Source organism: Oryzias latipes, chromosome 5, assembly GCF_002234675.1.
Source record: "Oryzias latipes chromosome 5, ASM223467v1".
Taxonomy (NCBI): domain Eukaryota; kingdom Metazoa; phylum Chordata; class Actinopteri; order Beloniformes; family Adrianichthyidae; genus Oryzias; species Oryzias latipes.
The window spans coordinates 478141-498286 of NC_019863.2; the positions used below are offsets into that span (position 1 = coordinate 478141).

Genomic DNA, 20146 nt, shown 5'->3' on the forward strand with positions numbered 1-20146 from the left:
CAGAGAATCTCACTTCTATGCACTCCATCTGAAGACCTTCCTCTGACTAAACCGGAGAAAACGGCTCTGGAGCTGCTGAAAATGTCCTAATCTTCCCTGAACACGGGGTGGAAGTGTCTGTGAACATCAGAGGATGTCATGGGAACCCCCACTCTCAGCTAGAATCCCTAAACCCGCTGAAGACGGACTGTAAGCACCATGCAGGAAGCTTAGAGCCCACCCTGGGGTGGGACACAACAACAGCTACTAACTACTAACAACACTGTAGGAACCTTCCACTGATTCAACTCGTCTCAGGCATGGAAAGCTTTTCTCTTTGTTACTAGTTTTCTTACAGTTACTGTTGCAAATGTTTGCAAAAATCAATTAGATGGGTTTTCATTTTTAATTGGTGTAAATTCATTTGATCATAAAGCCTCATGACTAAAATCTGAAATAACATCTACACAGGAAATGTTTTCATACATTGCACAGTAAAGCTTAACTGTGTTCAAATATTTTCATCCCAAAGAAGATGGAATCCACTTTTAAACAAAGTATTCAACCCACAAATGCAGAATTTCCTAGAGGGAAGGTAAAAATGAATCCATGCCTGCAGAAGTACAACAGCTGAGGAGAAAAACGCTTCACATTTGATCCTCAGCAGTTGGTTGATGTGAAAACAGAAGGTTACTTTTATCCAAAGATGCTGACATCACCGTTCCCAGCTGTCCTTGACAGGAAGGAGCGTCTAATGAGCAGTCGGGGTGAAAAGGGGTAACTGTAACCTGTTTTACCCCGACTGCTCAGTGGCCTCTGCATGCCACACACAACTTTTAAAGTTGTACACAGTATGTTTTTATAAATCTTCTTCTATGCCCTTTTATTTGTCCTACAAATATCCAGTATTCAAAGTTACCAGATGATCTACTGTCCTGTTGGAAATACTTTATTTAAAAATGTGCATCAGCTTGTAGGTCAACCTTTGTGTCACATCTGATCCATGTAAATCTGTAAAGCCAGTACTGTTTACAACCTATTGTAAAATAGTGTATAGTAAGATTTTGTTTAACTCAATGATATTTTTTTAATCACTATTTAATGAAAAGGATCCTTCTTAAAGATTTGTTATTTTCATGTAATTTCATTGTTGGGTGTCATTGTGTACAATTTTCAGTGATTTTCCTTTACTGTTTCTTCATGATCATTAATAAAAGCACATGATAATATTCATCTGTCATTTGTAACGGTTTATTTATAGCCTGTTACGTCCCTAAAACTGCTTGGAGACAGTAGTAGAAAACTCTCTGAACTGCTTTGACCAATGTGAGGGATCGAGCGGCCAAAGACGACAACAGAAGTTTATCAAAAATTAAAGTTTTAATTTATCTCAAAAAATGTAAAAAGATGAACAAACTGGGCCCATAAAAGAGGTCAACAGAAACATAATTAACTCAGGCAACAAACTTAACTTTAACTTAAGCAACTGAACAGACCAAGTAACAGAAACAAACTGACCTAACCAAAGACACAACAGGGGAACATATATAGTGGCTGATCAGACCACCTGAGAAACATGGGGGGGAAACTAGCATGACTGCACAGACATTTAACACAGACTATAAAGACAAGACTAAACACTAAACTTGGTTTCTTAGTGGAAAAGACAAAAACATCAAAATTGGAACAAAATGAATAATAACCAACAGAAGCTAAACAAAAAATCATTAAATAAGTCCATTGGTTTCTCCCCTGGAGGCTTCTGTAGATAGATCCTAAAAGTCGTTGAGAAAACTAAACTTTATGAAGCTGCTGGTGTGGATCAACTATGAAACCAGGTTTGTGGTGTGAGCTAGACTCCAAGACAGTAAAAATACATATACAGTGGTGGACAAAATTGTTGGTCCCCCTCAGTTTAAGAAAGAAAGTCCCTAATGCTCACTGACATGATTTGAAACGTTCAAAAGTAACAATAAGATAAAATGTATTGAAAATTAAATAATCAAAATCAGCCATTATTTTTGAGTTGTTGATTAACAGAATTATTTAAAAAAACAAACTAATGAAATAGGGCTGGACATAGATGACGGTACCCATAACTTAATATTTTGTTGAACAACCTTTTGAGGCAATCACTGCAATGAAACGGTTTCTGTATTTGTCAATGAGCCTTCTCCCCCTGTCCACAGGTATTTTGGCCCCCTCCTCATGAGCAAACTGCTCCAGTTGTCTCAGGTTTGATGGGTGTCTTCTCCAAATGGCATGTTTCAGCTCCTTCCACTGATGTTCAATGGGATTCAGATCTGGGCTCATAGAAGGCCACTTCAGAATAGTCCAACGCTTTTCTCTGAGCCATTCTTAGGGGTTTTTGGCTGTGTGTTTTGGATGGTTGTCCTGTTGGAAGACCCATGACCTGAGACTGAGACCAAGCTTTCTGACACTAGGCAGCACATTTCTACCCAGAATGCCTTGATCATCTGGAGATTTCATTTGACCTTGAACAACTTCAAGACACCCTGTGGCAGATTCAGCAGAGCAGCCCCAAAACAGAACTGAGCCTCCTCCATGTTTCACAGTAGGGACAGTGGTCTTTTGGTTGGATGCTTCATTCTTGAGTCTACCAACATAGAGCTGATGTGCCTTACCAAAAAGCTCCAGTTTGGTCTCATCTGTCCAAAGGACATTTTCCCAGAAGCTTTGTGGCTTGTCAACATGCATTTTTCCAAATTCCAGTCTGGCTTTTTGATGATTTCCTTTCAACAGTGGTGTCCTCCTTGGTCGTCTCCCATGAAGTCCACTCTGGCTCAAACAACCACGAATGGTGCGATCTGACACTGATGTACCTTGATCTAGGAGTTCACCTTTAATGTCTTTGAGGTTGTTCTGGGCTCTTTGGATACAGTTCCAACTATCCGTCTCCTCCATTTGTCATCAATTTTCCTCTTCCGGCCACGTCCAGGGATGTTGGCTACTGTCCTGTGTGTCTTAAACTTCTGAATAATATGTGCCACTGTGGTCACAGGAACTTCAAGCTGCTTAGAGATGGTTTTATAGCCTTTATCTTTACCATGTTTGTCTATTATTTTGTCTCTAATGTCCTGGGACAATTCTCTCCTCCGCTTTCTGTTGTCCATCTTCAGTGTGGTTCACACCTTTAACCAAACAGCAACGTGACTATTTGACTCCCTTTAAATAGGCACACTGACTCATTATGGGTTTGAAAACAGCTGTGATGTCAATTAAAGGACATACCTGAGTTCATCATGACCCCCGGGGCAATTAGTTCTCAGTCTTTTATGGAGGGACCATCATTTTTGTCCAGCCCTATTTCATTAGTTTGTTTTTTAAATAATTCTGTCAATCAAAAACTCAAAGTAATGGCTGATTTTGATTATTTAATTTTCAATAAATTTTAAATTATTGTTACTTTTGAATGTTTCAAGTCATTTCAGTGAGCATTGTGGACTGTCTTTCTTTAACTGAGGGGTACCAACTATTTTGTCCACCACTGTTTTTGTTTGGTGGATTTAAAAAAAAACATTTGACTGGATAAAAAGATCTAGATCTTCTAGAATAGAAGTTAATGGTAAGTTTTTTTAGGCAAATAAAGTTCTGTACAAGGCTCCATTAGCCTGTGTACAGGTGAATGACCTAAAAACAGACTTGTTTCCTACGCAATTTGGAGTCAAACGAGGAGATGTTCTTTCACCCTTTTTGTTATCTATGTCAATGATTTAGCTCAAGAAATTAAGAAAACTAACTTGGTTATCAATATTAACAATTGGAACTTGGGTATTCTACTTTATGCAGATGATGTTGCCTTGATAGCCGATTGGGAAATAAAAAGACAAGGAATGTTAAAAACAATGAATGACTGGTGTAACAAACGGAGACTCACTATCAATGGTTATAAAACACGAATAGTTCACTTTACAGAGCCTTGTGTACCTCAAAGTAATTCTCAATTCTATTTTGGTACAACTATATATATACTATACTATACTATATATACTATACTATATATATACTATAATATACTATACTATAACTATATATATACACTCACACGTGTACTGATACTTGTAAGTATCTTGGTCTTGTTTTTCATACAAATATAATGTTTTCAGGAGGAAGGCAGCTATTATGAGATTCTGCTGGGAGGAGCTTGGTGATAAACCAGATAAAGGTCTGTCATGAGTTCATTTTGTACACATTTACACAATTAATGGCTGGGTAGCTCAGTTGTTAAGGTGAAGGTTTACCATGCAGGAATCAAGGGATCAATTCTTGGTGGCAATGGTAAGCCCTTAACAGGGCAAGACCCTTGATCCTACTGCCTACCTGTGAATGTGTATGAGTGATGGTCAGAAACTTATTTGCAAATTAAGGACAATTTCTGCGCCATATGAGTGAGCCATATGTTAGGTCCAACTGAAAAAGAGGACAAAGATCCTCAACTCAGAGCAGGAGTGCGCCCCTTACAGGTGGAAGTAGGGCGCTGTAAAGGACAGGAGGAAAGACTGTGAGCTGAGTGGTGGAGGATGAATTTATTTTCTGTTTTATTGTCCTTTGTTTGTCTGAGGTAATAGAAATGTCCTGATTTGTTAACTTTTGTGGCAAACTCCCCATAATTATGTGTTTATTTTGACGGTAGAATATTCAACGTCTCTTCAGGCATAATGATCGGTGACCCGCCGGCTGACCTGCTGACTCACATGTCAAGCTCTGATGTGTTTGGTCACAGTAGGACAGATTCCCAGCAGTGTGCCTTTGAGCAAAGGCCTTAACCCTAAACAGTCTGTGTGGCCGATTTACAAAACTAATGGCAAAGAGATGCCTCTTGTTCATTATAAATGTCATTTTTGCTGGAAAGTATAGTAAAAAGGAAAGGTATCATCAGTTTAAGGTTGATTCTTTCAGAATGAAACTATGTTGTCAATCTAAACGCAGAAGTGGTCTTTATGAACCAGCATTTATCAGTGACAGTATTTACCGTAAATAAGATTCTATTTTTGATTGAAATCGGCTCCAAAACAGTTCAATTCAACTCCACTTGTTCAATGGAGCAGAACCCAAAGAAGCTGAAGGACAGACGGTTCTGTTAGCTTCAGAATCCAAAGCTGGTTTTTGGACATTGTCCTCAGCCAGCGTCTTCACCTTCAGTTCAACATTAGATACCACAGACGACCCCTGAGCTGAGAGCGTCAGCCTATCAGCTCTCAGTTCTGGAACATCAAACCATTTTCTTCACAGCATGTCGTGATTATGAACTGGTCTTTTGTTCCTGTACTGATCTGCTTATGTCTGTCGGATATAGCTGCTGGTGCAGCTCTGTCTGGATGTTAGACGGTCATGAGTGTCCATGCAGCCTGAGCTCATGCATGGTGCAATAAGGGTTATGGTCAATATATAATATCAAGTCTTAATAAACCAAAACAACTATTTAAACAAGTGTCTTTTGTGGTTTACTCTAAATTCTGTTCTTTTTATCTGTTGGTGATCCAATTATGTACAGTTTGACATTCAGGCTGGATGTTTTGTTCCTGGTAAACTCCTGCTTTAGCTTTGATTAGCATGTAGCCACTGAATCTAGTTAAATGTCCATTTATTTGCTGTTAGTCGAACAGCTTATTTCTGCTGTCCACAAAACTGCATTTGAATCAAAACAGTCTATTCAGAGACAAAAGTCCACATGCTGCCATTAAAAAAGTCTGTTTTGATTTCCATTGATGAGTCTAAAATCCTTTTCTCTATTTTATTTCAGACTTTATTCTGAATCCATCAGCTAGAGCGCTGAAAGGAAAGGTCAAACACACGTTTTTAAAATCATGATGAAGAGTAACTGTTCAGCGTCCAGAAAATCATCTCTGAATATTTGTATTTACTTGAATGACTTTTGTTGAATAATCCCCGCGTATGCGTGTAACATGCAGGTAAAGAAGACACAAAGACTTCATGTGTGCTGTTTGTCTGAAAATATTTCTTTTGCACAAATGCCAGTTTAAAAGTCCAATCATTTCATGACAACTTTTGCACATGTAAACACATTTCATGACAGAAACCATAATAGAAAAGAATCAATCACACCGAGCACACTGCAGGTCTCACACCTGCACTGTTTGTGAAAGTCTTCTTTGACTTTTTTAAGGTTAACAGAATACAGAACGATGACTGCGGCGCGAAGAAGAACGGAAAAGTTTTAGCCGACAGGCGGAGAAAAGAGTCTGTAAATGCTGAGCTACACTTTGACTTGGTTAGAAAGAAAAAAGTACTTCATGCTCATTCACTGTACAAAATATCTGAATGTTTGGAGGCAGCAGCACTTGAAAGCATTTAGCAACAAGCTCTTTAAAAACCTTGCTAGCATATAATGATATACAGTAAACACAAACCCACACACACTTTTGTCACTTTGTTTTCTGCTTTTTTCTTTTTTTTTTTTACATAAAATATTTAAGACAGCTAAGGGTTTCATTCAGAACCAACCAATGTTTATAAAACATCTTAATATTACTGTCCAGATTTGATCTGAACATCTCATGAAAATAGAACAGTGTTGGTTTAACCGTTACCAAAGTGCAACATCGCCTGCTAAAAAAGCCACACACATGCTAGAAAAATGTCCTTTTTAAACAGAATCAATGGATTAAGTGTGACGAAAGGAAACACAGACGATGGGATGGAGGAAAAAAAGAGTCACTGCACTATGTAGGTACATCACAACACCAGAGCTGAAAAGAATAAACTTCTGATGGGTTTAAAGTGCAACTACAGGTTTATGTCCGTCTCCCGCATGCAAAGACTGGCCCTGGAAGTGGGTCCGAGTCTTGAATCCGAATGGGGACCCCTTCCGTTTGATTGGGATCCTTCTATGCAGCCGAGATAAAGAGAGGGTTTGTTTTTCTAGTGCTTGATGATTGTGCTGTTTTCTTTATAAAGCAAATTTGCATATCCATACATGACTTAGAGAAATAATATTGGAGTCCCAGATCTAAAAGTCCCATGAAAGACCTTCGTCCTTTTCTCATGATCGGCTTCTGCAAGTCTGGTTGTTTCATCACCGCTGCAGGTCTTTGGGCTTTGATAGAAGCAGAAAAAACATGCCATTTCTATCACTTTTCCATCTTTGCAGCTGAGAGAAGGACATTTCTTGTTTCTGTTATAATGTCACTTTTTTTTGCAGCTGTGGAAGAAAAATAACTTTTCTTTTTTCTATTAAAATATTTACAGCTGCCAACAAGTCGAATCATCTCAGAGTTCCTCCGTTCATTAATATTCATGTTTGTTCACCTACAGTACCACACCAGCTTTACACAAGTACGACTCTTGATATGTTGAGGAGATGCAATAGAGAAGAATGCATGAAGTCTACATTCTTTAAGTGCATGATCATTGTCATGTTGGGGAAACAAAGTCTTCAATTTCATTGCATCTCTGGAAGGAAACCACAGTTTAAGTTCCGCTGTAGATCTACAGTTTCAAATTACAACAAGCTGGGAATTCATCTCAGGTTTGTAATTTGTGCTTTTTCCAACTTTTCCTCTATTTTCTAGAAATCAACAATTGAGAACAGAAATAAACATGGCACCTTTGGTGTCACTGGATTTGTAATGTGTTTGCATTTCCAGAATGCAACCAAAGCTCGTTCTTGTAACTCCCTCCAATGGGTTAGAGAAGCATCGATGGGTTTGCTTTTAAAGGGCAAAGAGGCAGGTGACATCCTGGACATAGTGGGGCAAAACACAGACCAACAGCCACACATGGAAGCTGGAATACCTGGAAACAAAATCCAGGAATGCTGGGGGAGACCATGCAAACCCCACTCAGACGGGTCCAGGGGGAGGTAGTTGCAAACGCATCACTTCCTGTCTGGAAATAGTAACGTCCAATTGGTTTTTTGTTTTGGATTGAACGCCTCTACGCTAATAAGACACCTTCTACCCCAAATACATATTGCACGTTAAGAAAGAGCAAAGTTTCAAGTCTGGATCCCAAACACCTCCTGAAACATGCAACCGCCTGCAGAAAGGCTCCATACCAGATCCAGGTCAGAGGTCAGAGGTCAGCGACCACGCCATTCAGGCACATGTCCACACAGCAGCCTAAGGACAGTAAAAGCTTTTCCTCAGTGTTATCAAAGAAATTAAATATTGTTTTAAATAAAAGCCTGGGCCAAAGGAGTAAACAGGAACAACTGGGGGACTCTGTCGGGCCGTCTCTACGGGGATGAAAACCCGGACTACTCAACAGACGGGCTAACGCTGTTTGGCTTGGAAACCTCCCTGCTTGCACTTTGCTTTGTTTGCAGGAATGGTCACGTTGGATTTTGGGATAAAAGGGTTTGGATTAGAGGCTTTTATTGAACTTCATTCCTGCCTCTGTTCCCATGGCAGGAGGGCTTCTCTTCTCCCTTTTTAAATGTCAGCGCTACATTAGCGTCCTGACTCCTCCGTCGGCGTTTAATGCTCAACTCCCCGTTCATGGTGGTCCTCACAATGTCGTCCCGCCTCCTCTTTGTCTTTCCAGTCTGTTCAAAAATAAAAAACAAACGCATTTCATTTCATCTGATCCTCTCCTGACTGAAAAAAAAGGTTTTCACCACTAGGGGTCAGTATAACCGCACAACAGAGCTCAAGTAGATTCTCCAGACACTTTATCTTCATCGAGAAGAAGAACTTTTGAAAATTGAAAACTGAATATTTCATTGTGATTTGAAATGTATACAGCAGCATAATCAGTCAACAATGTATTATTACAATATAATAATGAAATATATTAATATTTAATAATAACGCACAAACAAGCATAATCCTGATGTTATTCAAACATACCATCTTATGGTAGCATTTCATGTGTGTATTTAGTTAACAGCAAAGTAGAACCGGAAGAAATTTAGCGCCAAACTGTGAAGTACTTTTAAAGTACATGTTAGAATTCAATAGAATATCTGATTCTTTTCAAATTCTGCTTTATTCTGTAGATCCATCTGAATGGGAGTCTTTTTATCTGTTCAGAACTAAAAGTAAAATTTCATTAAATGTGGAATTTGTTTTCTCCCATGTCAAATGTTGAAAAATGGAAGTATTTGAAGAAATAAAAAAGAAAAGTTGGGAAGACAGACAAAAGCCGTTGCGAGTGCTGGACTATATTTAGCCCAGAACAGAGAGTTTACAGACCTTGGCATCCTGCTCTGCAAATTTTTGGAACATGTTGGCGTAGATCTTTTTGTCCTGTTCATGGTGTTCCTTGATCTTGTTCTGACAGATGAGAATCTGAGCGCGAGCTGCTTGATTTGCGGGGTTGACCTGCAGCACCTTCTGAAAGTCCTCCTTTGCTAAGCCGAACTCGTTGCGGTAGAGCCGGGCTTCCCCGCGGCGATAAAAAGCCTTCTCGTTGTTTTCGTCCAGCTCCAGAACCTGTGACAAGACGCAGTAAAACAGGCCGCATGAAGGAAATACTTCTGCTTTGGAGCCTCAGCATTCACGCAGCGCACCTTGTTGCAGTTGTCCACCACATGGGAGAAGTCTTTGAGCCGCAGGAAACACAGGGCCAGGTTCAGGTGGGCCGTCAGAACGAATTCCTGTATCCTCTGATGCTGCTCGATTCCAGTTCCACACTCCATCTCCAGCCAGGAAATGATGCGCTGATACTGGATGACCGCCTGGTGATATTGTCCTGTCTGGTGACAGAGCACAGGAACTCATCAGATGAATGCAAACAACAGCAACACACTTAAGAAAAAAAAAGACTTTACCTTGAAATACTGATTCCCTTTGTTTTTAACTCCAGGAGCTAAATTCACCTTTTCATATATGTCCATTTCCCAGGATTCTTTGGCCTGAACATCGACACAGACATAAAGGAGTAAGTTTTAACAAACGATAGTTGCTGCTTTAATCAGAAGAAAAACCTGGGATTAAAGTCAGAGCTTGTGCTCACCCTTCTAAAGTCTTTGAGGGTCACTTCATACACGATATCTCTGTCTGGGCCGATCTTGTATTCTGCTTTACCTTTGCTTCCAAACCCATACCTGCAAACACGTGCACGGAAAGTTCATGATCATGACACAAAAAGGAGGTTCCACCAGTTTTCATCTCTAATGAAACTGTGGGCGAAAACATAAAAAGTGGTCATTTATTCTCCTCTTTAGGTGACGCTGCCACCTGTTGGCTGGCTTCATTTCTGTCTCCGTGCCATGAATTTCCCGCTCTTCTCTCTATTTTGCCATGCCTGGAGTAAGCGTGAAGGTGAGGGTGAAGGACCAGCATGGCATGGATAAATGCCGTGTTCCTGCATGTTCGGCTGCTGATGTGGAGCAACAGATGAATGTGTTTAAATGTATGATTACAGTCGCACTCCGACTGTAGTTTATCAGTGCTGAAAGAGTTCCCTTGGAATCCAAAAACCTGTGTCGTTTTCTACGACATAGTTTCTGCAGAGCGGCAGGAGTTCAGTAGAAATTCTCCTCTGAGTTGTGGGCGGGACTGTTGGCTTGGAGTAAGTCTGCGCTCATTTCCCATCATTCCTTGGTTTACACTCTCTCCCACTAGCTTACAGCCCCTCACGCCCCCAAACTAGCAGCAAAACTTTTTAAGCCAGATTCCAGCTCAGACGAGGAAAGCAAAAACGTTCACGGATCCATTTGTCCGATCAGAAAGGGGCGGAGCTTGTGGCCCACTGATTGTAGGTTGTATCAAACAACTCCAAGCGTTTTCAGACTGCATTGTTTTTCTGCTCCACAATTTGAATAAAGAAATGCTCAGAAAGATCAAAGAAAAGATCATTTCATGTGAATTTTCTTTACGCGTGTCCTCTATCATCAGAAAACGTGTTAACCCCACTTTTATCGGAGCGATTGCTGCATCTACAGCTGTTCAGGCCGGTTATTTTCAGAGTCAAACACTGATTCATGCTTTTAATACCAGAAGGTACTCAAAACTAAAGTAAAAATCGTCCAAATGCAGTTGTTTTGTGAATGATACATTTTGGGCACTTTAAAAGCATTTTTCAATATTCAAAAGTGTGTGTTCTAACTTACTTTGGTTTCAGGTAAAGTAAACAACACTCTCCTTTTTGCATTTTGTCCATGGCTCTGTCTACTCCCAGAGGAACGCCTTTGTCTTCAGCTTCACCAACGATGAAGCTGACGTTTCTGCTGTCAAACAGGCGTCCGTCACAACGGCCCTCCAGGTACACTGTAGAGCATTTGGGCGTTACCTCTGACAGTATGATCACTGATAACACAGTTATCAGTTGACTTTCATCACTTTAACTGAAAGTGGGTGCATTGCTACCATCAACACTGGCTCCATCGTTGGGCTGGCTGTAACCCTCCCCTTTGATCTTTATTCTTCTCACAACGCCGCCGTCGTCTGTCAGCGATTCCCCCTCGAAGCTGAGCAGCTCCATCTGTTCATGGGAAACAACACCCCGTCACATGCTTTCTGCAAAAGCTACATGGAAAGCAGAATGCAAATCTACAGCTCTGCAAAACTCTGCATCTGTTATTAGATCCCGTGTGGGAAGAGAGTTGGAGTTCATGAAAATAGAAATCAATGACATAATCAAGAGCACGTCAGACAGCAGGTGCTGAACACACATCATACCTGAACAGATGCAGTGACACAAACTAAGATTTTGGGGAACTCTTCAATTATTAAATTGCTGTTATTCTGCCCCATATCCTTTATTTTTCCCATATAATTCAATTATTTCAGACATATTTGAAACTTTCTGCAGCTTTTATTTACTTGTGCTTCAATCCATCAATCCATGTTCAGTTATTTATCTTCTGGGGGAATTTGTTTTATTTTTTACTTAAGTTTTTATTGGCTTATTAGATTGATTCAACTGAAATAATTGAGAAAGGCCAATGCTAAGAAGGAAGTCACTCCTTCCTGTTGGATACTAAAAAATGAAAAGGCTTCAAATCGTAGCTTCAGAGAAAAACGGTAAGTAGGGTCATCTTATGGAGGAGAAATATTTTCTGTTTCTTAAAAAATGATGCGATTCCTCAATAACCATGAACATCAATCTGCTGCCTCTAGAACCAGAGCTGCTCTCACTGGAAACGTCTTCATCTCAGTCACGTTACGGTTTGAACCACATTATCGTGACCCCTGGTGCGACATTCTTGTCCCGCTCTATTTCTACCCGTAACAAGAGGGCCTGGTTGCAGACAACAACATGGCGGCCTGACATCATCAGCCGTTACCCGGGCGCCACTTGTCTGAGATCCCCCCGTCCATTTCCAAATGCAGGATTATCTTGACTCTAAAATAGAGATTTCTTTTACTTATAGATGGGAGCTGAAGGCGTCTCGTGTTGGACAGACTTTACTGTGACAACAGGAGGTTGTGGGTCTTCTGAAACACAGGGTGTATATTTACATAAACCCCTTCTGTAATTTAGGCTAAACCTTGTTTCCATTGATCACATTTGTCTCATTTTCTTGTTTGACCGGACGGAAAAGATGAGGAAGGGGGGGGGGGGGGTGTTGGAGAGGGGGGGTTAAGGGGAGTTAAGGAGATCTAGAGTAAAATAGAGCTTCTTTTTGTTAATGAGCAGTATTTGTATATTTAGCATAAGCACATATCCTCTGCGGGGGGGGGCTGTAATAAACCCCACTGCTGTCTGCTGTGGTGGAGAACAGCTGGATTAACAATAACTATTCATGAACTCCTTCCAGCTTTGCTCAGTGCTAAACTGTTGAGACTGTTGAGACTATTGCACGTCACGGTCTTGTTCTTTCACTGCAGCTTCATAAAATAGAATTAAAGCCTCCATTTTGTTATCAGGGAGGTGTGCATCCAGAAAAGGGGGGGGGGGGGGCATTCGTCATGCAGCACAGTGACAGAACACGCCTACCTCAAAGACCACTGAGGCGTTGGGGGGGATTTTGTCTGGATTCCCAGCAGATCCGTAGGCATATTCGGGTTTACAGAGCAGAGTGCACACCTCGCCCCTCTGCATGGACAGCACACCAATGTCCCATGACTTCAGGACTTGTCCTGTCAAACAACATTCACAGGTTAGATCCTGTTTGGCAAACAACCAAACAGAGAAGGATTGAACTCGGCTTCACTTCAAAGCTGTAAACTGTAGCTCAACTCTTCTATTAGCTCTGGTTCTGCTGCACTCTGGATGCTTCTCATTTTCACACTAACACTTAGATAAAGGTATTTAAGGGGAATGTTTACTTGCTTCTTTTATTGATATCCATATACATGTTATCAGCTGATAACAAACCAGGGATTTTCCATTTAAATTAGGAACCATAATGACTTATTTCATCTAGTTTTCTACTGACAGACATAATTTCAAAAACAGCGAAGAAGCCAGACTTGAGAGAAGCAGAACCGATTTCAATGTGAGAAGAGGCTTTTTTGATTCAACTGACTGAAAAAGAATAAAGAAGAACTATAGAATATGAGTGTGAAACCACAAAATCCAGCTATAGAATTTTTCAAAAAGAGCTGATTAGATGTCGGACTGTGAGGAGTGAAGCTTGTGCTCATTGTTTTTATTTAATCTCAATTTTACTCAAAGGATTCAGAAACCTGCATTCAAAATATCAAATTGCTGTTTTTAACAGTTTATTTTTATTATTAATATTGAAAATGAAGGTAACTAGTAAAACTGAGTAATAAAAGTTTAGCCTTTGTTCAGTTAATTTATTTGATTTTTTGTAAAACCGACAAAAATGTTACTAGAACAGAAATTAGAAAAAAATTTATACATTTATTAGAACTGAGTCCTTTTATTAGTTAAACCAAACTGTTAAGGTTTAATTCTAAATGATAATCCTTCATAAATTTAGCTATGATAACAATTGTGTTCAAGCTAAGGTTCCTAACTGTTGAACACTATAAGCCATTACAGAGTTTCTGTCATCTAAGTTATCCTCACTGCTGTGAACGTCCATGTGAGCGGCGAGAACCGAACCAATCAGACAATCAAACACATGTCATGAATGAATGTTTTACGAACATAATCAATCATTTTGTTACTTGAAGAGAATCTATCTGACCAGAACTGGATTTAAAACACTGTAAAACTATCAAATGAATGAACTCAGTAGGGGTGGGATTATATAAGCTTGCTTCTTCCCACTCCTTTTCAAGCAATAAATCAAACTCTACTTGACTTAAGTTAATGATCACTGTATTCAATTAAGCAAATGTGATTTAAGTGACTTTTTGGTTTTCTTTTATTTTATTTTTAAACTATGCATTTCATCATTTCTGTAATGAGTTTGATAAATATGTGTAAATTCTTTATTGCTTTGACTACAATGCTTGAAATAAATCTATAAATCAAATCAAAACATGTCACAGTAAAAACACAGGAGACACAACAACCTGGTTAGGAAATGTGGTCATATTTTAAAGACGGGTTAGCCTAACCCTTCCCTGTCTGTTCAAGTTCAAAACGTACAAACGCTTCACTTGTTCACAGATTGGTTTTTATAACAGGTCACCAGCTGCACATGTTAAAAAACGGAAGCACACAGCTGCTACCAAGAGCATCACTGTTCACACCAAAGCAAAGGATGCTGCCAGCACTGAAGCTGGCTCCAAGAAAGAAAAGGATCCCATTCAATGAACTCAGATCCTTCAGCACAACCAACCAGAACACCAGAGGATGGGTCATCCTTTCTCCCCTTTTTAAAAGACTTATGTCACTTTCTGTTTTTTTAAAGCTTTAGAAGGTTGATGTGTTGAGATGACAAACAAGTAAACACTAAAGTCATCTCTTTTAGATCATTTCCTCTATCCTGACTATAAGCAATCCTCAAATCCAGGGCAGAAGGGAAGTTACCTTTGCCGGCATTGAAGCTAAACGGTTCTTTGCGTTCCCGACTGCAGTCAAACTTCTTTCCAGTCAGCAGTCTTCCAGTGTAATGGACAGTGACTCTGTCCCCAATCATTGGACGGTCCACATCAAACCCTGGACACTGCACGACCTGCAAACATGTCAACAAGTCCAAAATACAGCAGCTGTCCCGTTCTGTAAAGGTGAAGGAATGACAATAAACACCTTGATGACTCCTTGGTCTTTGTTTGGCGTTAGATCGATGCCCTTAGCAGCAATCACCGACGTGGCTGCCGGACCGTCCATGAGCAAATCCTGATCGGTGGTCATCTTTACGCTGGGCATCAAACAGCAAGACTGTAGAAACATTTGGAAAAGCCCACAAGGTCACACTTTGCATATTTTCACTTCAAACACTTCAGAGAATTTGAAGTGTGATTTGACTTTGGAAACTTGACACAGACGAACTGACTGCTGTATAGAACACGGTCATGCTTTGTGTGTTGTGCTGGAATCGTGCAAACAGCTGGAAAGGCTTCCTCTGCACTGATCACACCGCTGTACATGTGGTCCCTGTACGGATCCTGGGTGGATCATGGATCCTCCAACCACTGTGCTTTTGGAAGGAGGTGAGCGGACCGACTCAGACAGAAACTGTAAACTCACCACAAACATTCAGTACAGAACTTCCAGAGGTTCTTCCTGAACAAAGCTCCGCATAAGACGTCCTGTGGGTTCTGGGCTGCATAGTTTGCTCTTTCAAAGATGCTGCAATAGAACTGAAATGCGTCTTTTCCAGATCTTTTTTTTGTCAAATAAAAGAAATGTCCACAAAAATCCCTGTTCTGTTTGACTTTCCTGCAACACTCACTGGTTCCTGCTCTCATAATGAATGGGTGACGTCATGTCATCTAGAATAGCTCCTTTTCTTTGAAAACACGTGTGTTAGTGTGAACACACACGTTGTGTTCTTCTTTGAGATGTGTGACTCTTGGGCAAAGACAGGTTTGCAGTACTGGACGGCAAAACCACTACATCTGCTGATTTAACTCAAATCAATTCAAGGTTATTGACACCATTTAAAAAAAAGACAACTTTAATTTGTGTTGAGTTTACATTTAAGCAAATAAGACTGTTTTTGTTTGTTACTAATTTAAATGTAGGATTTTTTAGCATTAATTGTTCATTGTTTTGAACAATTATAATTTTATATCAATTTCAACTCAATGTTGATATTTAAACCAAAATGAATTGAAGGAGTAATTCTTTTTTATTTATTAAAACTCATTGAGCAGCAATAATTGTCATATATTTAACCAGAAACAAACAAATAACTTACTGAACAACACTAAAAACAAGCACATCATTAGTTATTCAAATGTATTTCTGCACACTAATTATATAAAAGATCTTTGAACAAAATAATATTTAAATATTAACACTTAAATTACTTATTTTATTCGAGATAGCTGTTTTTGGACAAATCTAGTACACAGTCTCAATAGCTAAATCACAATTTATGAATTAGTACAAACTTTTGCAAATGTGCATTCATATTTTTTTGAGTGAAATCTGTGTAAAAATGAGATAAATCCAGAAACACCTCTGACACATCTAATGTTAGGAAACATCTTTGCACAGAGGATGTCTCCTGATCCTTGACTAGAACATAGAACTGAAAGACGTCGCCCACAGAAAACAGCTCCGGCTCCAACCAAATGAAGTTAATTCAGTCACCATGTTGGAACCAGACGTCCTCAGTAAGCTGTGGTTGGCCTGTCTGCATGTCTACTGTAACATCTCTCTGCAATCAGGAGTGAGCGTGTTAAAAGGCCACACCCCTACCACTGAGATCTGGAGAATCTGTCAATCAAATCTTCAACGGGAGGCCGCCTACTTTTATTGAGGCGTCTGATTGGTCTGTTCATGACTTGAATAACTTGAACTCTACAGCAAAAATATCATGAAAATTAGCAACAACGTGTTAATAAAAAGGTAGTAGAGCAAGAATAGTTATTCTGACAAATATAATAATAGGTGTTTATTTCTCAATAGAAGTCAAGATCAACTTTATTATTAATCCCTGAAGGGAAATTTATGGGTGCTCTGCTTCTGGGGGGGTTCAGTCAGTTCTTAGTTTACTGTCAAGGATCCTGACAGAAGCAAGTTCGCCATGACAACCTCCCTCCATCGTTCGCCAAAAAGATTTTCAACTCAAGTCTTGCCAGAACAATGAAAAAGATGATCAGATGTTGCAGCAGCTAACACCTAACACACACACACACACACACACCCCCCCCCCCCCCCCCCCGCGTACACAACTCTTCAACTGTCAGGCTCACTTAGCTTGGCATTGTGGGAAAAGAGTGAGAATCTGTCTGAAGTAAGTTAGCCACCACTGTCAGAGACCCAACCCAGAAGGTCAACCAGCATCAAACACAAGCCGGTCTGAACCGAGATCAGCAGGACAACTCTTCCTTTCAAGTCAATCATGTTTTCATGAACATCAAGTACTTTCTTTCCTCTTAGGGACTCAATGTCCTAAAAAAAACACAATTTCCTGAAATGATGTTAGATTTGAAGGTCCAGTCCTGCTCAGCGTACCGACAGGATGTTCTGGTTCTGTTTTCCACAGAAATCCTTCCACTAATAGCTGCTCTATTAAAGAACATTGTGTTTTTTCCATACTGAGACTTCTAAAGAGGCTTTCAGAAATGAAATGAAATGCAGCATCCCATCTTAAAGAAAGATTTCACAGACAGGTCCATTCACGCCCAGGACGGCCATCAGACCAGCATCTCCGTCCAAAGTCCTTCCAATGGGATCATCTCCATTCAGAGAAATCTTCCTGACCTCTCAGGCCACTTTTCCAAAAGGATGAATTTATCAGAGCAGCAGGTTGCTTTATTGGGCAGCAGCCTGTTTTCCTCTGCTGCTGTATTTATCAACCAGCCGCTCCGTCACACGTCCTGAGCATGAGCCCAACTTTGAAGCAACAGAAATGCTCTTTTTGAAAACTTGCTTTCAGGCAGTTAAAAACACCGGGATTAACTTTAATCTAGGATTGTCAATTTTCCAAGTAATCCACACACTCTGGCATCTCGGTTTCCCTTTAAGCAGTCATGCAGATCCGTCTGAGTGGCATCAGTTCGGGGTGCCGCCTTGTGCTCCAGTCCAACATTAAACGCTTGGATGCAGGAGAATCAAAGCTGTCATTCAGCAGCAGCAACACCTTCACCCGTGTTTTTATATAGCGTTATTGTCATTTTAGATGTTACTTAAGCAGGTCTGTGTGTGTGTGTGTGTGTGAGAGAGAGTGTGCCTATGCGTGTGTCTCTGAACACAATGTTCCATCTATTCACAGATCCCTGTTGGCAAAGCCTGGCGGCGTTCGCCAATCTAAGAGTCGCTCACGTACGAGGAAGCTCCCATTTCTGGACTAAACAGCAAGTTTCTATTCGCCATCACAAAAACAATTAACGAGACACCTGAAGTGAGAGAAAACAGTCAAAGAGGCAGCATGACTCACTCTCATCACCAATAATTAGTCGTGACAAAAGCTTTTGGACTCCTTAAGTTGTTTTTATCCTTTATATTTCTTATTTTTCCTGCTGAAAAACACACCAAACCGTGAGGCACAGAGGAGGAAAACGCAGAGCACAAATAGTAGAGATAAGATGGCATGGAGGGTTCATGCACCCAAAGTAACACAATGAAACAAAGACCACATCCACAGACGCACACAGCGTATCAGTACATTCTGTCTCACATCCGTGTTCTGCTGCTAATTCATACCTGAACATGTGAGGACACTGTGTGCGTGCTGAGCTGAGCTGAGCATCCAAGCCGCCGTTTGTCTGCAAACTTCTCATGACGGATGGAACACATTTCATTTCTTTTAGTGTCAAGGGAAACCCAACTTTCTCTGTGTTTTGATCTAAAAACTAAAGCAGATATTTTTTTTTAAATACAAACTGTCCCCAGAACAGCCAGAGACTTTGGTCTGCTTTCCATCCAAACACAAGCAGACATTTAGAGTTCAGAGCTGGCCTGAAGTCTGGCGTTTCAGATGAATCAGGAAAAAAGTAAAGTTCTTGTTGTGATCCTCAGAACCACCAAGAACAACCTGGAGTCTGTCTGTGAGGTTCTGGATGTTCTCATCCGCTTCCTCTGGGGACCACATTCATCCACTGTCACCAACTAACTAACATCTGTAACGGAATACTTTCCCTCCTCCTCCTCATTGTTTCTCCTGCTCACATGTGAGTCCTCACATTGTTTAAACAACTCAGCAGCCGCGACCAAAAAGCGCTAAGACAGCCCCCAGACCGACTCCCGGTCTAGTTTCTACGCGTCAACTTCATGGATGAAGCATGAAGGTCCTTACATTTCCGCGTGGTGCGCTCACAAAAACATCTTCCCCTCCAGCTGGACCGGCTGCGACTGTTCTCCGTGGATGTGCTGAAAGGCTGTGTTCGGGTCGGTCTTGTGGCGGCGCGTCCGGCAGTGCTCTGCCCATGTGATGGTTCGAGAGCGCTCTGTTTTCGCCGTTCTCCCACCCCCTCTGCGCCCTGGCCGTTCCTCCGTGGTGCGCGCGCCGGTGGAGCAGCCACACGGAGCGCTGACTGCGAAATGACACCGGGGAGACTCTGAGGAGAGGAGGAGAAACGCAGAAAGGAACGAGCGAGGCAGACAGCGCGGGGGGGTCAGAAACGAGAAGAGAGTTGTGGGAGGGCGTTTAGTGTAAAATTAAGGGCAGGTCTTGGAAAGCAGCCACAAAGTAACACAATGTTCCGGCTGTACTGTAGCTGTACCGCCGCTGATGAGAACACTGTGTTCCAATAGACACCCTGACCTGTAACCCGTTCCGTGCCAGGCCGGGAACAGGCTGTTCCGCAGCAGGCTGTACTCTTTGCTCAGCTGACAGCGCATCAACAACAGAGCGGAGAGACGCGCGCGGGCGACGATGTGCAAGCACCGAAATAAACGCGCAGTTTACCCGCGATTAGGCGCGCGGCGGGACGGATTACCGTTTCTGACGGGGACGCAGACACCCGAAAAGAGAGCGTCCGCTTCTCCTCCAGCGTCGGTCAAGTCTTTCCGAGTGAAGCGAGTCTGACTCTGAGCTGCAGTTTCTTGCAGTTCTTTGGCTCAGAGTTGGTGATGTTTGTCCTTATTATTCCTTTATTTATTGGCTCTTAGATCTTGTGCTGTTATTAAATCCTATTTATAAATGAAGACAGAATCCTTCTTTCTGTCACTCATGGATAAGAAGGGATTTGGGAATGTCCCCTAACCTGCTGAACAGATGGATGCGCAGCCAGAACGTTGCCTTTCCTGTAAAAGAAGCCGG

At 41.1% G+C, this 20146-nt stretch overlaps 2 protein-coding genes across 7 annotated transcripts in view; one reads left to right on the plus strand and one right to left on the minus strand.

The window, feature by feature from the left end:
• The window catches only part of LOC101167601 (sodium- and chloride-dependent GABA transporter 2), a 30964-nt gene extending 29752 nt beyond the window's left edge, over positions 1-1212 (plus strand). For all 5 annotated transcript variants that reach the window (XM_020701433.2, XM_011494609.3, XM_011494607.3 and 2 more), the window contains one exon: positions 4-1212. In XM_020701433.2, the coding sequence (XP_020557092.1) occupies positions 4-90 (87 nt within the window). In that variant the 3' untranslated portion in view covers positions 91-1212. The remainder of the gene's footprint in view (positions 1-3) is intronic.
• A 4727-nt stretch (positions 1213-5939) lies between these two features.
• On the minus strand, positions 5940-19510 carry LOC101157675 (peptidyl-prolyl cis-trans isomerase FKBP5). Of its 2 annotated transcripts, none has more exons than XM_004086129.3 (11): positions 19181-19510; positions 15019-15150; positions 14800-14944; positions 12847-12989; positions 11274-11388; positions 11018-11174; positions 9919-10009; positions 9734-9817; positions 9473-9658; positions 9156-9395; positions 5940-8506 (listed from the first exon to the last, which is right to left on the minus strand). In XM_004086129.3, exons 1-11 carry the CDS (start codon positions 19310-19312, stop codon positions 8336-8338), a joined length of 1596 nt encoding a protein of 531 aa, XP_004086177.1. In that variant the 5' UTR covers positions 19313-19510; the 3' UTR covers positions 5940-8335. The 2 variants fall into 2 exon arrangements, with proteins under 2 accessions (XP_004086177.1, XP_020557100.1); XM_020701441.2 differs by lacking the exon at positions 19181-19510 and adding an exon at positions 18589-19118.
• Positions 19511-20146: the final 636 nt, after the last annotated feature.